Here is a 23,394-nt window from a genome sequence, read left to right as displayed (position 1 = left end):
GTCATTGTTGCACCTGGTGCAATGGTTGAAGACTAGTCTTATCTCTTTGTTTTAATCTATGCCATGTAAGTTTGCAGAAATATTAGGGGTCTTCTAGCGTATATGTAAGAGTAGTTATGTCAGAACTGCAGTATGTAATTGAAATGCTGGAGTCTCAAGCCATTTTTGGTCTTTTTTGAATTTAGCAGAAGAAGATTTTGCATCAGCTGTAAAAGGTTCTGGCCTTCAAACTAGATTGACATAATAAAACAGAACCTACCCATTCTTTTAAAAAATAACAATAATAAAAAATGAAGTTTCACATTCTAAGGGTCATGATTTATCTACCATATAGGTATACCGTCACATGGCATTGAAAATCATATCATATCTATTATATTTATTATCCAATATTAATTGTCATATATGGATTTAAACCTATTATCCTTCTTATGTTGGATGTTCCTCTGTAAATGAACTATTGTTCATTTAATTCGGGTTTGTATTAAGACAGAGACTTGGGTTCAACCCCCCTCCCCCTCAAAAGTGGTGCAGATGAAGCTAGGTGAAAGCCCTGGGTGACTTTGATGGCATAGATATGCGCCTCATAGCACACCAGCTTAGCTAAAGCAACTTTATAAAGTGCATTCCTCAATAAATAAATACATAAATAAGCCAATTAATATCACACTATGAGGGTGACAAGATCACTCTTAAATGCCAAAAGATGAAAAGATACAAACAAAATAACAAGAAAAGAAAAGAACATGAGTAAGGGTGAACCAAAACAGTAAACCCTAGAAAGAGAAGATTTCATTCAAGACTTGCTGAGGCCATCTGTTTTCTGACATACTTTTGGAGGGAACTTTGCTGAGAACTATCCAACATATTTCAGAAAAAGAACATTATATTTTCAAGAAAAGTCAGCATTGACAAAATTGACACTTTATATATACACATATAGTCACCTATCCAAGAATATTGACAGAAAATAAATTGCAAAATAGTAGTCAAGAGAAGAAGATTTCTAATCCAAAACCTGGATTAGAAGCATCTGAAGTTCAAGAACTCACCTTTTGAAATCCAGGTTCCATGCTCCCTGAAAGCACAACAACAATTGGTGACTCGCTACTGGTGATACACATTAATGTTTTCCATAATATCATGACTGATGAAACCATCATTCCTGGAAAGAAGCAGAATGTACCACATGAGAGTTTTTTTCGATCAGACCGTTCAAGGGGTAGTTGAATGAGAATATTTCCCTTGTTTTGTTGAACAGAACAACTATAAATGCTCTAATCAAATATTCTACCTAGCAGCAACAATATACCTTTAAGTAACACAATAGCAGTAGGTGACCAAATTTGGTAGTAAAAAGTGCACGACGAAGGAAAAATGATTTCATCAAACTTTCAGATGAGATTGTCATCATAAGCAAGTTGGAGAATATTTGCACGTTGGAATTATAAGCTGCTCTATCTATCTGCATTTAACTCTGACACAGGAACTTTTTATGCCTTTCAAACTCGACAACTCTGTCTGAAACAAGTCCAAATTTGGAATTTAACAAGTATGAAACACCATTGTGAATAGCCATATGTATCATGGGCCTATCCTGATACACATACTTGAGATGGAGCAGTATGTTTGTCAAACTATTACAATATTTCTCATATTAACATCAACACCTCAAGGAAGGTTTCTATCAATACAAAGGCTTACCAATGCCATCGCATGCATAACATATATAACATCATTGTAGTTTTTGGCTCTCCCCCTAGCAATTATGTTTTAACAATGTGAGAGCACCTTCTGCTTTCTTTGTAGGTCTTCAATATTTTGTAAGTTATTTGACTAAGTTAAGGTGTTGCAATGAATATTCAAATATTTGAAGTAGATTTGATGCACTTTACCTCCTAGAAAGATGGAAAGTTTGAAGATATCTGATATAGATCTCTCTAATACTTCATTTTCTGGCAAACTGTTTGTTTATCTTCCATTTCATAGGCAACTATGTTTGAGAATGAAACAAGGGGAAAACATGTAGGAATTTACAAGGTAAGTTCCTCAGACAGAACACCAAAGGACAGCGCTCACAAATAGATCACAGATCAATACACCAATGTTGTTGACATGGTTATAACCATCAAAGAGGGAAACAGTCCACGGCCTTAGCCAACGCGGCCACTTCAGGCAATTTATTAATAAAAGAATGAAAATTTACATAAGCTTCTCTCATGAACGGTTACCCTACAAATGACCTTCCATGCTCTTTAAATAGAGATCATGGACCAATCGGGTATTAAGCCATAGATCAAGTGTCGGTAATACCGAGGAGAGAATGAACCGTCGGATCACTACATATCGTGACCGTCGGATTGTAAGTTACAAAAGTACATAGTAAAGAAACACACTTTACCTAACTCTACACTAGACCAAGTTATACTTAACTATTTCCTATGTGTCGGAATATCCTAACATCCGCCCTTATGAACAACTTGGGATAGGATTGAAGGATGTACAAATATGACACAATAGGAGAAGGAAGGAGGCATTAGAGCCTATCCCCCTTTAGTGACCCCTAGCAATTATGTTTTAACAATGTGAGAGCACCTTCTGCTTTCTTTGTAGGTCTTCAATATTTTGTAAGTTATTTGACTAAGTTAAGGTGTTGCAATGAATATTCAAATATTTGAAGTAGATTTGATGCACTTTACCTCCTAGAAAGATGGAAAGTTTGAAGATATCTGATATAGATCTCTCTAATACTTCATTTTCTGGCAAACTGTTTGTTTATCTTCCATTTCATAGGCAACTATGTTTGAGAATGAAACAAGGGGAAAACATGTAGGAATTTACAGGGTAAGTTCCTCAGACAGAACACCAAAGGACAACGCTCACAAATAGATCACAGATCAATACACCAATGTTGTTGACATGGTTATAACCATCAAAGAGGGAAACAGTCCACGGCCTGAGCCAACGCGGCCACTTCAGGCAATTTATTAATAAAAGAATGAAAATTTACATAAGCTTATCTCATGAACGGTTACCCTACAAATGACCTTCCATGCTCTTTAAATAGAGATCATGGACCAATCGGGTGTTAAGCCACAAATCAAGTGTCGGTAATACCGAGGAGAGAATGAACCGTCGGATCACTACATATCGTGATCGTCGGATTGTAAGTTACAAAAGTACATAGTAAAGAAACACACTTTACCTAACTCTACACTAGACCAAGTTATACTTAACTATTTCCTATGTGTCGGAATATCCTAACATCCGCCCTTAAGAACAACTTGGGATAGGATTGAAGGATGTACAAATATGACACAATAGGAGAAGGAAGGAGGCATTAGAGCCTATCCCCCTTTAGTGACAACTTCCTGAACTCCAACCATAAATCGACGTCGGATCACTACATATCGTGACCGTCGGATTGTAAGTTACAAAAGTACATAGTAAAGAAACACACTTTACCTAACTCTACACTAGACCAAGTTATACTTAACTATTTCCTATGTGTCGGAATATCCTAACATCCGCCCTTAAGAACAACTTGGGATAGGATTGAAGGATGTACAAATATGACACAATAGGAGAAGGAAGGAGGCATTAGAGCCTATCCCCCTTTAGTGACAACTTCCTGAACTCCAACCATAAATCGAAGTTTAGTAAACTTCGCCTCTGTGAGAGCCTTTGTAAAGATGTCTACAACTTGATCATCTGTTGAACAATATTGCACTTCAAGAACATGGTCGTGAATGAGCTTTCTGATGAAGTGCATGTGCAGTTCAATGTGTTTGTTGCGCTGATGTTGGACTGGATCTTTGCATAGTTGAATGGCACTTTGATCATCACACCAAAGTGTAATCGGATGCTGCTGCTGAAAGCCAAACTCTGACAGGATCTGACGAAGACACAGGGCTTCCTTACTAGCTTCTACGGCACCACGATACTCTGCTTCTGCTGAAGAAAGAGAAATGGCACTTCGTTTCTCATCTGGAATATGGGCCCAAGCTTCACTTCCAAAAACACGAAAGTGACTTACAACTGGTTTAATTGAGCTCCATGCTTCTTCTGGAGTGATATTCTTTAAAACCTTAGTAGGAGTGCGATTTATTATGTAATTTGCACAGTTAATTGCTTCTGCCCAAAAATTAAGACTAAGTCCTTTAGATTGAAGCATACAATTAGCCATTTCCTTTAAGGTGTGATTCTTCCTTTCAGCTACACCATTTTGTTGTGGAGTATATGGAACAGTATGTTGCATTTGAATTCCATTCTCAGTGCAAAAGTTGATGAATTTGTTGTTAACATATTCTCCGCCATTATCAGATCTTAGCTTAAGAATTTGATGTCCAGATTGTTTTTCAACAAAGGCCAAGAACATGTTAAATACTTCACTCTTGAGTTTTAAGAAGTATACCCAAGTGTGTCTGGAGAAATCATCAATGAAAGTTAAGAAATACTTGTAGCCAGAGAATGAAACAACTGGAAGTGGACCACATAAATCACTATGCACAAGCTATAAAGGGGTTGAGGCGTGCCAAGAGGCACGTTTTTCAAAACTATCCCAATGATGTTTTCCGAGTACACATCCGAAACAAACACCATTTCTGCAAGATACCATTGGAAAACCTATCACCATATTTTCTTTACATAGATTCTGAAGGGAGCGATAGTTTAAGTGACCAAATCGCTCATGCCAAAGTTTGCTCACTTCATCATTATGAGCAACAAATACCGAGGGAAGATTGAACCGTCGGATCACTACATATCATGACCGTCAGATTGTAACTTACAAAAGTACATAGTAAAGAAACACACTTTACCTAACTCTACAATAGACCAAGTTATACTTAACTATTTCCTATGTGTCGGAATATCCTAACAAAACATGCAAAGTCACTGGACAATAAGGCATTTCATATTACATAATAGCTCAAATAAATTGACTGCAAAACCTTGTTCAAGGTAGCCTCTTTTCCCCCTTCTTCAAAATAGGGAGCCACCTAGAGTCCAAGAAGTGGGTTTGTAAAACATTTCTTGTAGGTAAATCTAGGTCTATATGCCATAGTTGTTGTGCATAAAGGTCATGTTATGGTTCCTTGATTTTGGAACTGTTTTTATTTTTAGAATACCTATTAACCTGTTTTGTCAAATTTTAGGCATATACATTTTTGGCTATTTGGGGCTCCTAACTTTTAGAAGAGATTTGAGGCATTTTCTATTATTATTTACTTTCCAGCCAATTTTGGATAGGAGTGGGATTAGACAGGATCTAGCATTCAGATCGAACTTAAATAAAATATTGTTTTAATATAAATACTTTATTTCTTTCACTTATTGAATGTTTATATATCACCTTACAGACTCTTTTTGTAACATGGAAAAAGAGGATTTATGTTTAAGGGCTGTAAAATGCAAACAAAAATCTAGTACTGGACGCAAATGAGCTGGCGGAAGCACACTGGACTTTTTGTGGTGACGTTAATATGACTTAAGTCTGAAAAGCAAAGAAGGGCTTCTACCCATGAGATGATGAATGGGAGAAGCAAAGGTCACAAGCCATTTAAAGGCCATATTGGGATTATATGATCTGAATCTATTCACATGAACAATGGTTTACCAGTTCTAAATTTTTGGGCAAAAAGAGGAGCAGGTGTTGAATTTATTTATTTTTTGACAAATCTACCTCTTATCATGACACTGCAAGCATGCCCTTCCCCACTCTAGGAGTATTACAAGGAAGACTAGCTGAATTACAACACTCAAAGAAGATCCCTTCAACTAAGAAGTTACAAGTGGGGACTATCTATTCCACCAAAGTTACCTAGAACTTGCATCTCGCCCCACTACTTGAAACAGCCTGCTTGTATGGGCAAGATGACCATCGATATACAAACATTGTCTCTCAAAAATTTGAACCTTTGTAGGGGAAATATCACCACCTGCACTTAACCATCAAACCAAAACCTTGTTGACTAGTGTTGAAAAGGTTGGATTAGGCTTGAAAGGTTGTAATGTTCCTTTTTCTAGTGTTCCTTATGACATGGTTAGGATGAACTTTCAGAGCTGGGGGCAGAGAGGTCACAGGTGCAGATTGGTGTCATCAGCGGGCCCAGGGGCTTTTGGAGGGGTTTTGTGGAGTTTCTAGGAGGTTTGATGGCATTCGTTTCGTATATTCCTTTATCCACAGTTTTCCTTTCATTCCGGCACATTCCTACAACTTTCAGGAAACTAAGTTATTATTGGGCCTGACTCAAGTTAAGGTGGCATTCTAGGAGGAATACTTGATAGAACACCTTAGTGTAATAGCTCGTTGGAACCAAAATGAGAAGATCTACAAGATGGGATGGTTAGATGTGAATTTCAGTGACCTGATGAGACATGGTAGCCAATTTACCCTTTTCCCGCATTAAAAAGAATATTTTAATTAAAATAAAAGAGGGAAAAGTGCTCCATGATTAAAATAATAATAAAATAGGAGGTTCTAGAGGGGTCCATCAGATCTATAAAAGAGGAGGAGGAGGCCATTGGAGGACATCTTGGATTTGATATTACTTCTTGTATGAGAGGTTGAGAACCCGGTTCTCTACTTCATTGGTAGCCCCAGGACGGAAACCCTCGGGTGTGCTAGTGGGTGTTGGACGAAAACCCAATACCCTTGAGGAGATTTCACTCAAAAATCTCACAGTGCTTCAGTGGAGTTTGGAGAGAGCAGTTTTGCCGTAGCCATTTTGCAGCAGTCTTCTCACCAAGCCATCTACATCATTGCCAGAGCCATTCATCAGTTGGGTCAGAGATCTTTTTTTGGGTTTGCTCTGCTTGCTTGGCAAGCTCAGGTTCCACTATTCCTTCATGTTAATGTACTCTTTTCAGTGGATTAATAAAATGGCTCAGTGATTTTATCGGCATCTATTTGTGTATTATTTGTTGGTTGTGTGTCTACTTTTGTTTATTTAGTTGTTCAAGTTTATTTCTGGTATCTACTGTTCAAATCTCCGTTCAGGTCGTTACAGTGGTATCAAAGTTGGTCTTCCTACCAACCGAGGGTTTTTTGCAGTTCAACTTTGAAAAAATTTTAAGGGGTCATGGGAAAAGTATAGAAAAGGGCAAATTCTTGGCCGAATTTCTCCAGTTAATTGAAGTTGATTTCGTGAAAGTCACAGACAAAGTTGAAGCTTCAGTGGAAAATTTAGAGAAACTGAATTTTGTGAACGCAAAACGTTCGATATATTGCATTTGGCGCGAATTTGCTCCATTTGATCGCACATCTCATTCTCTTTCGTTGCCATGAATCATCCAACTAAAGAATGGTCAACGTGGTAATCCTCAGCATGCCAACAATCTCATAAAGGTAGTGGAAGCCACACAGTGAGAATGACTAGTAAAATTCGTGCAATGAATCGATCCTATATGGAGGTCCTGGTGGAATCGCAAGTTAAAGGACGCATTACCAGTATTTGCACGGGTCGATTTTGCCAAAGCAGACATAGGGCAATCGCCATGTGGTGATACAAGTCGCATAGTAATCTGCTCGTAGAAGCGGCATTGGTGAATTAATCTAAAGACGTGATTGAGTCACGAGTTGACCACTGAAGATTACTCGCAGCCAATCCATTTGCCCGATGTAGCCGAATTCCATCGTGCCTGCAAGCCGCCATCAGTCAAATCATGCCCGCTTTGGATAAAAGTCGTTGTCAACAACAATTGCAGAGCAATGTCAAGATCTGTCGGTTAAGTGTTGAGGGTCGATCCAAGATTGTGCATCGATTGGGCACCTGTCTACTACATGGCCTCGCGTGAAGCCGCAAGGCAACCTAGTTCATGTTTGTGATTCTAGGGCGCCAACAGACCACCTACCGGAGGTACGACAACAGGCATTCAGTCAAAGATAGTAAAGATCGTGGGTACAACTGGTTGACGAACTCTGTTAAGCCAACTCATGTCGATTTCTTTTCCTTGTATGCCGAACTTGGGGAGTTTACAACCGAACAGAGTCTACATTTGACAATGATCGGAGGGAGCATCTCTGACAGGCCTGTCGGTTGAGTGGAGCAACTCAGTCAGCTGTTCCAAAAAGAATTGTCTGCATTCGAGCGAATTGTGGGCTCCGTAAAATTCTTCTGCCACGTCAAAACCCATCGAAATATTCCAGCTGGGTCGAGCTCGTTTCGATTCTTGAAGCACATGTGCGTTCGTGTGTTCAATGGACAATTTTGATTCTGAAATTCCAGAGACCGATCAATTTTGCACTGGCAGTGAAAGCATAGCTATGAGTACGGGACAATGTATCAATCCATTTTGAGCAAATCGGGATTTATTTTTGTTGGAGACCGAATTTTGTCTTTACAAGACCAAATTTCCTGTGACATCTATAGCAAATTGTACCAGTGGCTCGATCTATCTATTTAAGGCCGAATTCATCTCTGCGTGGAGCCAAAATTATTATTTTACCTTTCAAGCAAGCTAAATTTAATGTTTTGGCTTGGCAATGGATTGAGATCGAGGCATGGGGACTCAGTTTTGTTATCCGGCGTGGCCATAGATAACCAAAAAAAAATCCAGCTGTGGTATTGTGAAGTTGGCCGCGCGGTTCTAATAAACGTCGGAAATTTGGCACTTGACCATACACCTGCGCAGAGAAAGTGTCTAGAAGCCTGCAGTGGTGTTGAGCATCGAGGTCGAATACACACAAAGAATTACACCTGTAGAAAAACGAATTTGTCAGCAGGCATGGAGCCAAGTGCATTAAATTATTGTCTTCTACTGTGTATGCTCACTCTTGTCGTGGATCGGTTACAAACTACAGAAAGGTTGGGTTTTCGACAATGTTTGGACAAAGATCAATATTTTAAGGGAGTCGAGAGTCTTTCCTCACTAGCTGCAAAAAGCACTTTTATAAGGGGGATCGAGGGCATCTCTTCCCTATAAACCGGAAGCATTCTCTCTTGATAGGTGAGTTCAAAGACTTGTTGGGAATGTGTTCAGCTAAATTGTGGAGGTTGAGATCAACCAATCCATTCCAAGACAGAGTTGTCGTAAAAGGGTTGAATTGATTTTAAGTGTTGCAACGTATTATCACTTCATCAGCAGGAGCGATTTCCAGGTGTTATTTCCCATTTAATTTTGCATACCAGGGGTTTATAGAAAGGTGCCGAAAGAAAATTTCAAATACCCTTGGAAACATTTGCTTGATATATTACAGTTTGTTGTTTGAAACTTAGCATGGAACATTATAGTATATTCTGAGACAAAGTGTGTTATATTGCTGCCATTTGCATGCTTGATCCTATGTGTTGAATGCTACCATCAAAGCCTTGTAAAAATGGAGTATTTAAAACATCTCATGCACCAACACAACAGTCCCTCCATGGACTGCAATATAGATCAGAAAACAAAATTGGCCAACAGACCTTTTTCAAAAGAGATCCATGCCATTCGTACCCATGTGCAGCCAATAGATTTGCAGAAGGAACTGAAGATTGGACACAAAATCCTTGCCCTCGGGACATATTTGAAGCACATGAGGGTGACATGGAAAGCCCTTTCCAAACTAGATGGACTAGATGCACTCCTTTCTGAAGTGAACTAGTCGGAAGGGAAGAAACTAATTTGGGCTCTAAAACCAGCAATGCTTGCTCTCATACAACACAAGTTCTTGGAGGAACTTTGTGAAGGGGTCAGATTTCCAGTTGCATCTTGTCTCAATAACATTATGAGGTTGACCGCACCTATACCTCCTTACAGTGATGACATAATGAGGAAACTCTTCAGACAGATAGTAAAGACCTTTCGAGATTTGAATAACAATGAGGGTCCTACTTTTGGGAAGAAGCTTGAGATTCTAAAAGCCATGGCCCTGGTTAGATCTTATGACATCATGCTTGATTTGGGGTGTGATGACTTGATCCATCAGATGTTCCAATGTTTCTTTAGCATTAAGAAACATCACCCTAACACAGTCAAAGCAAACATGTTGTCCATTTTGTCTTCAGTTATGGGAGATCGTGATGCCATTTGCAGGGAGTTGCGAGCTAGATTGTTGACCATTTGGAGGAGAGAACAATTGGTTTCACCTATTGCTTATGAACTAGCCGAAAGGTTGGTTGAGAAAAACATTGGGTTGTTCAAGAGACAGTTGACTAGGGAGGAGTTGCTCAGGTTTGGTGGATCATGCAGCAAGAATGAGCTAAGGAGGAAGGGTCTCTGCTTCATTTGCAAGGGACCTTGGGGACCTGATCACTCATGCTTGAGTGACACTGAGGAGATGATAGAGGTAGAACAGGAGGAGATTCCTTCTGATTTTCAGGGTGAGGATTCTTCTTTGGACGAGTTCATGGGTTCTTACAAGGATGCCTCTGAGGAGCATGAGTCATGTGAAGTGGTTGAAAGTAGGCCAAATTTAGATGATGAGCAGTTAGTGGACCCTATGGGAGACATTCAGGATAGTGCGTCACCAGTGATGAGTCAGCATGAGTAGCATATGATGGAGCATGAGCCAGTTGAGGAGGAGGGGGTGCACAATATGCATGATGAGCCTTTTGGGGAGAGCTAGTTGGAGGTTCATATTGAGCTTGTGTGTCATGTCCCTTCTCAAACACATTTGTAACAGGGTGTTTCCACACATTTTTGCACAATTTTGGCTAAGGGAAAGAACCCAGCATTTTCGACTTAGGGACTTAGGAGGAAATTCGACTTAATTTCATTACTAGTGGAAGGTGGGGGCCACCCATGTGGGAATTCGAGCTAGGCCATTCGAATGGTTTGGAGGAAATTCGAAGTGTTGGATGGAGGGGCCCACATGAGGCAAGGAAGGCCCACAAAGATAAAAGGAGGAGAGAGCTCTCATTTGGATTCTTTCTTACACCTTGCAATCAAAATTATTTGATTGTTCACTCAGTTGTTTAGCTGAGTCAACCGGCTGTTTAGCCATGAATCTCTCAAGCAGGAGATTCAACCTCTACTTCGGGGGACCATCCGCGCCCTCCCTAGAGAGGCAATTCCATAAGTATTTCAGGAGTTCCGGGAGTGTGTACAGCACTACCATTCATCCACAACAAGGAGTGCGTATTTCTGGCTAGCTGGAGAATGCGCAGGGGCAATTTAGAGCTATCAGTGATCAAGCATTTACCAAGAGAGTTAGAGGATTGGGAGAGCAACAAAGGGTCAGCCTTTCTTGTGAGTTTTGGAGCCAACAGAGCCAGGATCCCAGCAATTCGATTTACAGTTACCCGGGGCCTGCGCAGAGAGCCACCACTAGGCTCACGTGGGAGTTGGAGGAAGGAATTGTAGAGTTGGAGCTGGCCGGGAGAAGTAGGAGATCACTTGGAGGGACATTTGAGGAGGATTGTTGGAGTTGGGAGAGCAAAGATTGACAGGATCAATCACAGCAACAGAATTCAAAATTGGAGGAGGGCCAAGCTGTGAAAGGTCAATTTTTGAAGGTTGGAACCAAGGGAAACCCTTTCTAGGTTTTTCTGGGTTTTGGGCAAGGATCACACTCCTGATTTTATAGAATTTTCTGGGCAGATCTAAGGGGTCAAACAAGGGTCCCAACTCAACCAACAGCTAGAGGAGCTAAGGGGAATTTGGGCCAAAATTCCAAGGTCAACGTTTGGCCAATTCCTTCGTGGGTCGTTCTGGGTTTAGGCCAAGGAGCAAGGAGCTGAAATCTCATAATTTTCTGAGTATAGGAAGCAGTGATTCCAACCCTTCGAAGTCAACAGACAAAGCAGTTTTTTGGGGCAGCGCAGTTCAGTTTGGTGCAGCAGTTGTAGCAGCCTTCAGTTCAGCATTTTCTCACCTGGGTTTTGTCAAGCTTGTCCATTGAGACAAGCCCAGGTGCACCATTCTATTTTACTATTGTATTTTGCTCCTGAAGAAGTAATAAAATGGCTCAGCAATTCTCTATTTCCAGTGTTTCCATGGGTGCTTAATGTATATTTCTTTTCTCTGATCGCTAGATTGTTTGCATGCTTTGTATATCACATACATTCCTGTTTAGGATCATTACAGTGGTATCAGAGCCATCATCTTGGCCAGTTGTGGAGCAGCCATCTAGATCATGGAAGATTTGAGCATGTATGCACAGTGACGGGTTAAACCATAGACAACTTATGGCTCAAAGAAGATTTAGTATGCAGGAATTCTGGGGTGGAATCCATTGGAATGATGAGAGATTGGCCCAGTTGAGGAAGGTGTTGGACCAAATCCATTCTCATCCTTACAGCAGAGACATTAGTGGTGCGCAGGCTGTGGGGGTGCAACCATCTACATTGTGTGGGGAAAGTCGACAGAATTAGGGCATCAGATCTCCTCAAAAGGAGCAGACAGGACAAGGACAGTTAGAGGGTGAGACCAGGGGGCGCTTTTGCTGGTGGAGACCTGGATTTAGATATCAGGAGCCCAAGGAGGAGGTTTTTTTGGGCACACTAGAGCATGAGGAGCATGTCAATGTGTCCAGTGTGACGCAGGAGTCACCCTTGTTGGAGATTCCTTTGATAGCTCTGGCTGACACCTTGGGGGAGAGAGTAGAGCACACACCCACAGGGCCTTCCATTGACAAGGTGCCAAGAGACACGAAGGTGTCCACCATTAAGGAGGTGCCATCCGTTGTTGAGGTATCCATTGATGAGGTATCCGGGGTTGTGACTAAGTACTCAGGTGATAGTAGCACACCACAGGTTGATGAGGTGTCGGGAGACATCTCCACCGTTGATGAGGAGCCGATAGGTACAGAGGCATCTAGATCTATGCTAGAGTTACCGACGACAGTCACCTGCAGCTGATTGGCGAGCATGTCTTACATGTTGGATTGTCTATGGAGGAGCAATTGGAGGCTCATGTTGAGTCCATGATGGAGGAGGATGTGCAACCATCCTTTGGGCTAGCCATTAATGAGGGGCAGCATAGAGACCGCACGTTGGGATTTCAGCACAGTTTATTTCAGAGGAACATTAACGAGATCTACAACGTTATTAGCCACCCTTATGCATTGGATTGAGGGAGGCAGCATTGTCTAGACATACCCTAGAGGCTAGGGGATGGTCAGGTTAGTAGGACTGAGCGACATGAGCTAAGTATGACATTGCATCAGCTTGGAGGGCTTGTTTCTTCCATAGGGGATTGTACATTCGATCCCTCCTTTGGGATTGGATGGTGAGAGGTACTAAGCTGGTACCCGATGTAGCAAGCTAGGTGGTTGGATACATCCATGGCCACATTTCACCAAAAGCCATGGATAACCATAGGGACTTGAGGGCCAAATTGTTGTTGGGATCCAGGTGGCATTTCCCATCACATCATAGAGTCATTAGGTGACGGTAGTAGCTGCGTGATGGATCCGATGTTTGGGCGCACACACATTTTCAGATCTCCATCAGAGCCCGAGACAACACTAGTGACAAGATGGTTTGACAGGGGAGCAGACCAATTTCATGAGTTGTCTTGGCATATTGATTGTGCATGGAGTCATAGGGTGATTAGCCTACTATGGCAAGAGCTGGTAGGAGGAGGTGGCATCAGCAGACCACCGGACAGGGCATTACATGGAGACGGTGCTCTCTCATTGGTATATTGGACACTGGAGCTACTGAGGATAGGCACAATAGTGTCATTCCCATTGGCATGTGAGGAGTCAGACTGCTCAGGTCTTTCAGGGCAGATGGGGAGATGTAGCCCACATCATGGAGGGATTACTAGCAGATTGGTGGATGCGTTGGCACATGCAGGATGGCATATGATACAGGGTGGTACGACAGTAGGCAGTGGTACCCAAGGGTGCACAAGGATATGTCGCAGAGTCCAATCTTATGTAGAGGGATGCGACCTGATGCATACAGACCCAATTTTAGAACCTAGCATCCAGTGTTGTATAGAGGTATGCAGTGATGAGTAGTGGCCTGCAGAGGAGCATGGAGATGTGTGGTTGTTTGATGTAGCATGTTGGTTTGCATTGAGTGACTCACCTCGCATCGAGTACACGTGGGGAGAGCCAGATACAGTGACACAAGCAGGATACGAGATGGTACAGGATGGTACAGCAGTAGCACGGGGTATCCAGTGGTGTACAGGGATAGGCTGCAGGGTATAGTGCCAGGTCGAGGACTACAGGGATACTTGGTGGGATGCAGGGGCATATGGTGTTGCATAGCGAGGTCTTGGAGGGTTGCCTCCAAGGAGACTTATGGACGAAGACACCAGGCATACCTTTGGGTGTACTTCACCCAGGATCAACAGGGACGCAGATGAGCGATACTCGATGGTATCCAAGGGGACTCACATGCTTGTCCCTCTTATACATCACTTATAGGCACAGACGACTTGGTTGTTGTCCTTTGACACTCTGGACACAAGCAGTTGAGGAGAGGGAGCTCACCCGAGATATTGGGATGACACTCAACACACTAGGGGAGAGACTTCTCAGTGTTGCCATTGGGTTGGTGCACGAGTTAAAAACCACAAGTTGGGGGATGAGCTGATCATTTGCAGCGGTGGCATATCGTTCATCAGTGAGCCTACGCCTGGGGAGCAAGTCACGAGGGAGACATGTGTCACTCTTTCCATAGGGCATGTCAGGACCATGTGTGAGCAGAGGATAACATGTACGATTGAGGCAACTTTCCAGTATGTGCCCGACCTCCAGACATTGTATTGGCAAATTATCGAGAGGGCGGATGGCAGACCCACGGGAGATGGTTGGCAGGGACAAGAGGGGTCTACATACCCTGAGTCGATTACTAGTATCAGATACCCACCTTTTGGTTACATTCAGGGTGTAGCTCTTTGGTACACGTCGCTCCCAGAGATCATCGGTACTACAAAGTGGCAGGCACAGGGCAGATTAGCATGCATCAGATTAGCCCGCAATATATGGAGCCTATATAGTGATCACATGCAGGGACTAGAGATGAGGGCCAGAGGGATTCCATCCGTTGACAGGGCTATGTCGCAACAGGTCTGGCTATGGGATGTAGGGATTCAGTTGATCAATAGATCACTCGTGATGAGCGGAGTCATGGCAGAAGGTGATATAGTTCGCTCATGGGATGACACATGGGGGTTCACAGAGGGTTTCATCATATGGGGAGGCAGACATTCTCTGTTGTTGCACAGGTTCGAAGTTAGATTTGGATGGGTAGGCCTTGGTGCCATGGAGATGCCCAAGCAAGATGTGTCTCGCCTCTTTCATTACTCCACCATCGAGTTCCAGGAGAGGAGGATACTGACTGCGCACGATGGGGAGTATGACATAGTCAGAGTAGCGCAGTGTCAGCATGGTGGCACCACTCTGGGACTAGCAGGGAACTGGGGCATCACAGCGCTCCACAGCTCAATAACCTTTAAGGATGCGTCAGCTACTACAGGGGGAGATCATACAGATCTTCCATTGGGCTTTAGCGAGTCACTGATGAAGCAAGGGACTTCTGGTACTTTCACCGGGAAGGATAGTGAATGGAGCAAGGGGAGCATCATGTTGGACAGGATTGCCTGGGTTCCTAGTGTTGAAGGATTCTTTTATATGAGGAAAATGCAGAGGTCAGGCAGGATCTAGTGGCACATCTGGAACCCTGGCACATTTTGTAGTGACAGTGGGGAGCAGCAATTAGAGAGAATGCTTGCTTAGGCATTGCTTGAGGACAGGCAATTTTTGGTGCATTCGAGGAGCTTGCCAGATGAGGATGCCACCTGGGAGGGTGAGCACATTTTAGAGCACCCAGATTTGAGGTTGCTTGAGGGAAAGCAGCATTTGGGAGGGGAGGACTATCATGTCCCTTCTCAAACACATTTGTAACAGGGTGTTTCCACACATTTTTGCACAATTTTGGCTAAGGGCAAGAACCCAGCGTTTTCGACTTAGGGACTTAGGAGGAAATTCAACTTAATTTGGTTGCTAGAGGAAGGTCGGGGCCACCCACGTCGGAATTCGAACTAGGCCATTCGAATGATTTGGAGGGAATTCGAAGTGCTGGATGGAAGGGCCCACATGAGGCAAGGAGGAGAGAGCTCTCATTTGGATTCATTCTTACACCTTGCAATCAAAATTACTTGACTATTCGCTCTGTTGTTTAGCTGAGTCAACCGGCTGTTTAGCCACGAATCTCTCAAGCGGGAGATTCAACCTCTACTTCGGGGGACCATCCATGCCTGCCCTAGAGAGGCAGTTCCATAAGTATTTCAGGAGTTCCGGGAGTGTGTACAGCACTACCATTCAGCCACAACAGGGAGTGCGTATTTCTAGCTAGCTGGAGAATATGTAGGGGGAGTTTGGAGCTATCAGTGATCAAGCATTTGCTGGGAGAGTTAGAGGATTGGGAGAGCAACAAAGGGTCAGCCTTTCTTGTGAGTTTTGGAGCCAACAGAGCCAGGATCCCAGCAGTTCGATTTACAGTTACTCGGGGCCTGCGTAGAGAGCCACCACTAGGCTCACGTGGGAGTTGGAGGAAGGAATTGTAGAGTTGGAGCTGGCCGAGAGAAGTAAGAGATCACTTGGAGGGACATTTGAGGAGGATTGTTGGCGCTAGGAGAGAAGAGATTGACAGGATCAGTGACAGCAACAGAATTTGAAGTTGGAGGAGGGCCAAGCTGTGAAAGGTCAATTTTTGAAGGTTGGAACCAAGGGAAACCCTTTTTGGGTTTTTCTAGGTTTTGGGTAAGGATCACGCTCCTGATTTTATAGAATTTTCTGGGCAGATCTAAGGGGTCAAACAGGGGTCACAACTCAGCCAGAAACTAGAGGAGGTAAGGGGAATTTGGGCCAAAATTCCGAGGTCAACATTTGGCCAATTCCTTCGTGGGTTTTTCTGGGTTTAGGCCAAGGAGCAAGGAGCTGAAATCTCATCATTTCTGAGCACGGGAAGCAGTGATCCCAACCCTTCGAAGTCAGCAGACAAAGTAGTTTTTTGGGGCAGCGCAGTTCAGTTTGGTGCAGCAGTTGTAGTAGCCTTCAGTTCAGCATTTTCTCACCTGGGTTTTGTCAAGCTTGTCCATTAAGACAAGCCCAGGTGCAACATTCTATTTTACTAATGTATTTTGCTTCTGAAGAAGTAATAAAATGGCTCAGCAGTTCTCTATTTCCAGTGATTCCATGGGTGCTTAATGTATATTTCGTTTTTCTTATCGCTGGATTGTTTGCATGCTTTGTATATCACTTACATTCTTGTTTAGGATCATTACATTGGGATGGAGGAGGATGGGCAGCCACCCTTGGGGTTAGCCATTGATAAGGAGCAGACAGATGTACAGACATCTAGTAGGATGGTAGTGTTTGCAAACACTTGTCCTCAGGAGGTGTTGGAGGTTGACCGGGTAGTCTTGCAAGAGGCTAGTAGACGGCAAGAGCATGGAGTTTCCGATCAAAGGAGGGAGGGGCTGTTGGAGATGGTGGTGCATCCATCTTTGGGCTGACCTACTGATGAGGTGCAGGTAGATGGACAAGCAGCTGACAAAGCTGCAGTGCTTTCAAGGAGCAACCCTCTCCAGGAGTACATAGAAAGGGCTTGCAGCACAGTTTGGCCACTTGTACCCATTATAGGGAGAGATGCAGGATTTTCTAGATGGATATTGTTGACTGACCAAGCAGGGTTGCATGAGTGGGGCACGATGTAGCATAGGGGACTTATCAGATATACAGGTGCCTATACATCCGACACTTCCCATGAGATGGATTGGCGAGAGATCATGAGTTGGTATCCTTTTGATGGAATATAAACCTTAGTTTGGGGCATAGTACAGCAAGGGTGCTTAGATGAGAGGGTTACTACATGTCTCAGTGGGCAGTGAGATGTGGACCGACAGTTCATCAGTATTTCAGTAGCACTAGCCCAACATCAACAGAGTGGGGTTGACCTCGGCCTATGCTAGAGGTGGGATTGGAGAGAGTTTATGAGTTCGTATTCGCTTTATGGAGCAGCAACTATAGCCGAAGACAGAGCACAGTCTGAGCCATGGGACTTGGGTGATGATTGGCCATGGTGGCATTGGGATCCAAGAGGATTGGTTGATGACAGGTACAGTCAGAGATCAGTTTGGGATTCGAGCATTGAGGGGTCCATTCATGATGAGTTGACATAGAGGCAGAGCATCAGCGAGTGGCTCGTATGGGATCCAAGCATTGGGTCTCAGTTACATTGGACCACCAGAATGGTCCACAGGGTTGGATTGTTTGAGGGCAAGCAATCTTGGGGCGGGAGGATTTGTAATGTTCCTTTTTCTGGTGTCCTTATGACATGGTTAGGATGGACTTTCAGAGTTGGGGGCAGATAGGTCACAGGTGCAGATTGGTGTCATCAGTGGGCTCAAGGGCTTTTGGAGGGATTTTATGGAGTTTCTATGAGGTTCGATGGCATTCCCTTTGTATATTCCCTCATCATCACAGTTTGCCTTTCATTCCAACACATTCCGACAACTTTTAGAAAACATAATCATTATTGGGCCTGACTCAATTAATTACGCTTAAAGTGGCATTCCGGGAGGAATACCTGACAGAGCACCTTAATGTAATAGCTCATTGGAACCGGAACGAGAATATATACATGATGGGATGGTTAGATGTGAGTTTCAGTGACCTGAGGAGACATGGTGGCCAATTTACCCTTTTCCTGCACTAGAAATAATATTTTAATTAAAATAAAAGAGGGAAAAGTGCTCCATGATTAAAATAATAATAAAATAGGAAGTTCTAGAGTGATCCATTAGATCTATAAAAGTGGAGGAGGATGTCATTAGAGGACATCTTGGATTTGATATTACTTCTTGTATGAGAGGTTGAGAACCTGGTTCTCTACTTCACTCGAAGTCCCAGGACGAAAACCCTCAGGTGTGCTAGTGGGTGTTGGACGAAAACCCAATACTCTTGAGGAGATTTCACTAGAAATCTCACAATGCTTCAGTGGAGTTTGGAGAGAGTAGTTTTTCCATACCCGTTTTGCAGTAGTCTTCTCACCGAGCCATCTACATCATTGCTAAGCCATTCATGAGTTGGGTTAGAGATCTTTTTCTGGGTTTGCTCTGCTTGCTTGGCAAGCTTAGGTTCCACTATTCCTTCATGTTGATAACTTGATGTACTCTTTTCAGTGAACTACTAAAATGGCTCAGTTATTTTATCGACATCTATTTGTGTATTATTTGTTGGTTATGTGTTTATTTGTGTTTATTTCGCTGTTCAAGTTTATTTTTGGTATCTACTGTTCAAATCTCCATTCAGGACATTACAAAGGTTTTTTCCTTTTGAATACTCTATTTCTAAACTAGTAAAGGTGGTAGAGGCGCTACATTATCAAACCACTTTCCTATCTCTTCTAAGAATGTCTAAAGGGATAAGCCTCCATATCCTTGTTGGGTTGTTTCCAAGCTTAATGTATCTCATGTAAAAACTCTAGCATGTTTGAAGATTACCAAAAGAGTTTGAAAATCCCAAGGCCACAAGAAGAGACCACCTAGATTGATTGGTAGAATGTGTAATGTCCCTAGCTCTCTGCCAAAAAATCCCAGCCATCTGTTAGGCCTAATTCTGTGTCCATTACCACTCTAAATTGTTCCCTATGTAATTTCCCTTTTTTAGGAAATTCCTACCTTGGTGAAATGCATATCTAAATGCTCTCGAAATGCAGTTGCTTATAAATGGGCATATAAATGCTTAATTCATTCTCACACACAGCAATTAGAAATTCACACATGCAGCACGGTAAATGTAATATCCCTAATGGAAAATTTAACAGTAGATACCAGAAATGAACTTGAACAGCAAAATAATCGTAAATAGACACACAACCAACAAATTAATACACAAATAGATGCCAATAAAATCACTAAGCCATTTTATTAATCCACTGGAAAGAGTGCATCAGCATGAGGAAATTGTGGAGCCTGGGCTTGCCAAGCAAGCAGAGAAAACCCCAGAAAAAGATCTCTGACCAAAATGATGAATGACCCTAGAAATGAGGCAGATAACCCAGTGAGAAGATTGTTGCAAACTTGCTACTGCAAATTGCTCTCTCCAAAACTCCAATGAAGCACCGTGAGATTTCTGAGCAAAATCTCCTCAAGGGTGTTGGGATTTCGTCTAACACCCACTAGCAAACCCGAGGGTTTCCATCCTGGGGCTATAGAAGTTGGGAACTAGGTTCTCCAAACCTCATCAACATAAAATATCAACAATCCAATCTATCCTCTATGGCCTCCTCTTCCTCTTTAATAGATCTGATGGACCCCTCTAGAAGCTCCTATTTTATTATTATTTTAATCTTTGAGCACATTTCCCTCAGTTAAAATATGTTTTTAATGTGGTAAAATGGTAAATTGACCACCATGCCTCCTCATGCCACCAAAAATCCCCGTTAACCATCCCATCTTGTAGATCTTCTCGTTCCGGTTCAACGACCTATTACACTAAGGTATTCTATCAAGTATTCCTCTCGCAATGCCACCTTAAGCATAATTAATTGAGTTAGGCACAATAATAACCCCGCTTTACGAGAATTATCAGAATGCAATGGAACGAGAAGCAAGTTATGTGGAATCAACCCTGATGATGGAAGATAGCAAGTGAACTCCTCCAGACCCCATAAAACATCTCTGAAAGCCCTTGTGCCTACTAATGATATAAACCTGCACCTGTGACTTGTCTGCCTCCAACCTTGAAAGTCTATCCTAACCATGCCATAAGGAACACTAGAAAAAGGAACATCACAAATCCTCCCACCCCAAGATTTCTTGCCCTCAAGCAATCCAAACCTTTGGACCAGTCTGGTGGCTCAATGCAACTGAGACACAATGCACAGATCCCATACAAACCACTGGGTGATGTTATGCCTCTATGTCAACCCACCATGAACGGACCCCTCAATGCCTGGATCCCATACCAATCTTTGACTATCATCAACAAATCCTCTTGGATCCCAATGCCACCCATAACAAGCATCAATACTCTATGGCTCCTGGTGTACTATAGCTCTAGTTATGAATATTGCTCCATTAACCGTGTGCTAACTCATCACCTCTCTCTAGTCCAAACCTTGGCATAGGCCAAGTTCAATCCCACGGTGTCGATGCAGGCCTAAAGTGTTGGGAAGTTGTTGGCCTACCTCCCACCATCAAATTGTTGAAAAGTGTAACTAGGTTCGGTCTTCATAATGACATGTAATTGTGATTTTATGTAAAGAGATGTAAAAAATAAAAATAAAATTATTTAATGCTTGCATCATGGGTTTCATGAGCAAGAGACTTTATTTTAGTAAAGGCTCCCATTGAGAGCCCTTAGGATATTTTCATCTATTCATAAAAGTCTAAAAGAGTCATTGTCATGAAGACATGTTACACATTGTAAAGAGTCATACTTGTCTATGTAAAGTATCCTCCAAGACCTTGTCACTAACCCTCATCAAGTCGGCCTACAACGAAGGGAGAATCCTAGAAGGTGAAGTCAGCCTGCTCCAAAAGATCATGTCAACCCAATTGCCATGAACCAATGACTATATATACCCATGCTCGGCCTCATTTGGAGATAAGCAATACGATGAACCAAGTCTACTAAGAAGTGTGAGAAATACACTAAGAAAGAGCTTCTACATCAGCGAAGGAGTACAAGAAGATAGCGAAGGAAAGGGTCAACATTGGAGGATGTTTTGGGTCAGATTACCCTCACACGTGTGAGAAATTGCAGATCCGAAGTTGGCTAGGATAGACCGAAATTGGCAGTCATAAAAGGTGATCAAGTTTGGAAAATGTTAAATTTGGCAACTAGGGCCAAACATCACTTTGGACAGCTCTTATTAGGCAGTTGATATTTTTCTTGGATTCCTCTTTCCGAGAGGTATAGGATTGATCTAAAGATCATCCCATTCTGACATGTACAAATGAAGTTATGAATTTATTTTGATTATGGACAATTGTCAAGGTCGGCCAGCGATCAAATTAGCCTCCTCCAGCCTTCAATGTTGCATATAAATACAAGGTGCCTCCTCCTCATTTTGGCATCTCATCTCATTTATCTTTCTCTCTCTCATCTTGATTGGGTACAGATTTCTAGACCTCTCTCTCTCCACACATGCAAAAGGAAGACTGTCTTTTCTAGTTGTTGTGTTGACCAGATTTGACCGAAATTTCAAGAGGCCGAAATTTCAGGATACCGAAATTTCAAGAGGCCGAAATTTCAAGAGGCTGACTTTGACAAGCGTTGACCCTATTTGACTTCGATTTTGTGAGGGAGACTTCTATTTGGGTAGGCCACTGTTTTGGGCACAAAACCGACGCAATTTGACCCTAGCGTTGACTGCCCTAATTCAGGTTGTTGTGTTGACTTTTGTTGACCAGATTTGATTGGTTATTTTCGGACTGTTTTGGGCTGCATTATCTTGTTGTTGGAGTCCGAGTTGACCAAGGTTGACCGAGATGTTTTGGAGGTCAATTTCAGCCTTGTTGACCAGCATTGACTTTCTAGTTAGGGCTCTCTGTTTCTGCCGTTTTGACTTATCAGTTTGGGCAAGTGCATATTGTAAATTATACTCTCTCTCTCTGCTGAACTTTTGAAGAATTGATCAACGGTTTCCCCACATTGGGGTTTGTCCCTGGCTAGTGCCATATCTTGTGTCCTCTTGTGTTGGCTTGTCTTCTACTGTTATTGTTTATGTTCTATCTGCATTTTACTATCACGTTGATGTGATTGCTATACTGGATATGATATTGGGCTAATAAAGAAAATTGAAGTAAAATTGCTCTAAGCATAGAACATACCATTGTTATCCTAAAATTAACATGGTGTCAGAGTTGAGGTGAAGACAGCCCAAGCAAGAGTGAAGAGCAATCACTAAGAGGAGCAATCATTGATCAAGAACAAGTCTCAATGGCCTCCACATCCTACTTCAAGTCTGATGATAAGCTTCATGATAAGTCTGATTATCATGCATGGAAGATGTCTCTTGATTTGACCTTAGAAGAACAAGATGTCATGGATTATGCGCAGGGAAAAATTCGGGAACCTCCTTCAAATGCACCCACTGCTGCTAAGACAAAGAACAAGAAGGGTGAAGTCAAAGCCAAGAAGTTCATCAAGGATTCTATTCATAAGCATTTAGTTGCTTACATCTCCGATTTGAATACATCAAAGGAGATATATGACAGGTTGGTTGGCATGTTCAAATCTAGCAATGCAAATCAAATTCTTTTCCTCAAGAACAAGCTGAAGGATATAAAGAAGGGAAAAGGTGAGGATATTCAATCCTACTTCATGAGGATTACTGAGATAAAAAATGATCTTCTTTCAATTGGTGAAGCTATTGCTGACAGGGAGCTCACTCTCATTGCCATTGGAGGTCTTCCTCTCGAATGGCATGTGTTCAACACTACTATTCTTAATAACGACAAAATTCCAAGTTTTGAAGAATTGCTGACTAGATGTTTTTA

General features: G+C 42.4%; 1 protein-coding gene across 3 annotated transcripts in view; it reads right to left on the bottom strand.

Annotated features, from left to right (window-relative positions):
- Positions 1 to 23,394, bottom strand: part of LOC149191461 (uncharacterized) — a 311,627-nt gene that overhangs the window by 206,244 nt on the left and 81,989 nt on the right. For all 3 annotated transcript variants that reach the window (XM_089406243.1, XM_089406242.1, XM_089406241.1), the window contains one exon: positions 1,053 to 1,165. In XM_089406243.1, coding sequence (XP_089262369.1) covers positions 1,053 to 1,165 — 113 coding nt within the window. The remainder of the gene's footprint in view (positions 1 to 1,052; positions 1,166 to 23,394) is intronic.

Source organism: Pinus tabuliformis, chromosome 2_2 (assembly GCF_031772625.1).
Source record: "Pinus tabuliformis cultivar Carrire ecotype Pingquan chromosome 2_2, CPIR1, whole genome shotgun sequence".
NCBI lineage: Eukaryota > Viridiplantae > Streptophyta > Pinopsida > Pinales > Pinaceae > Pinus > Pinus tabuliformis.
The sequence above is the reverse complement of the archived record's forward strand: the minus strand, read 5'-3'. Positions and strand labels throughout refer to the sequence as shown.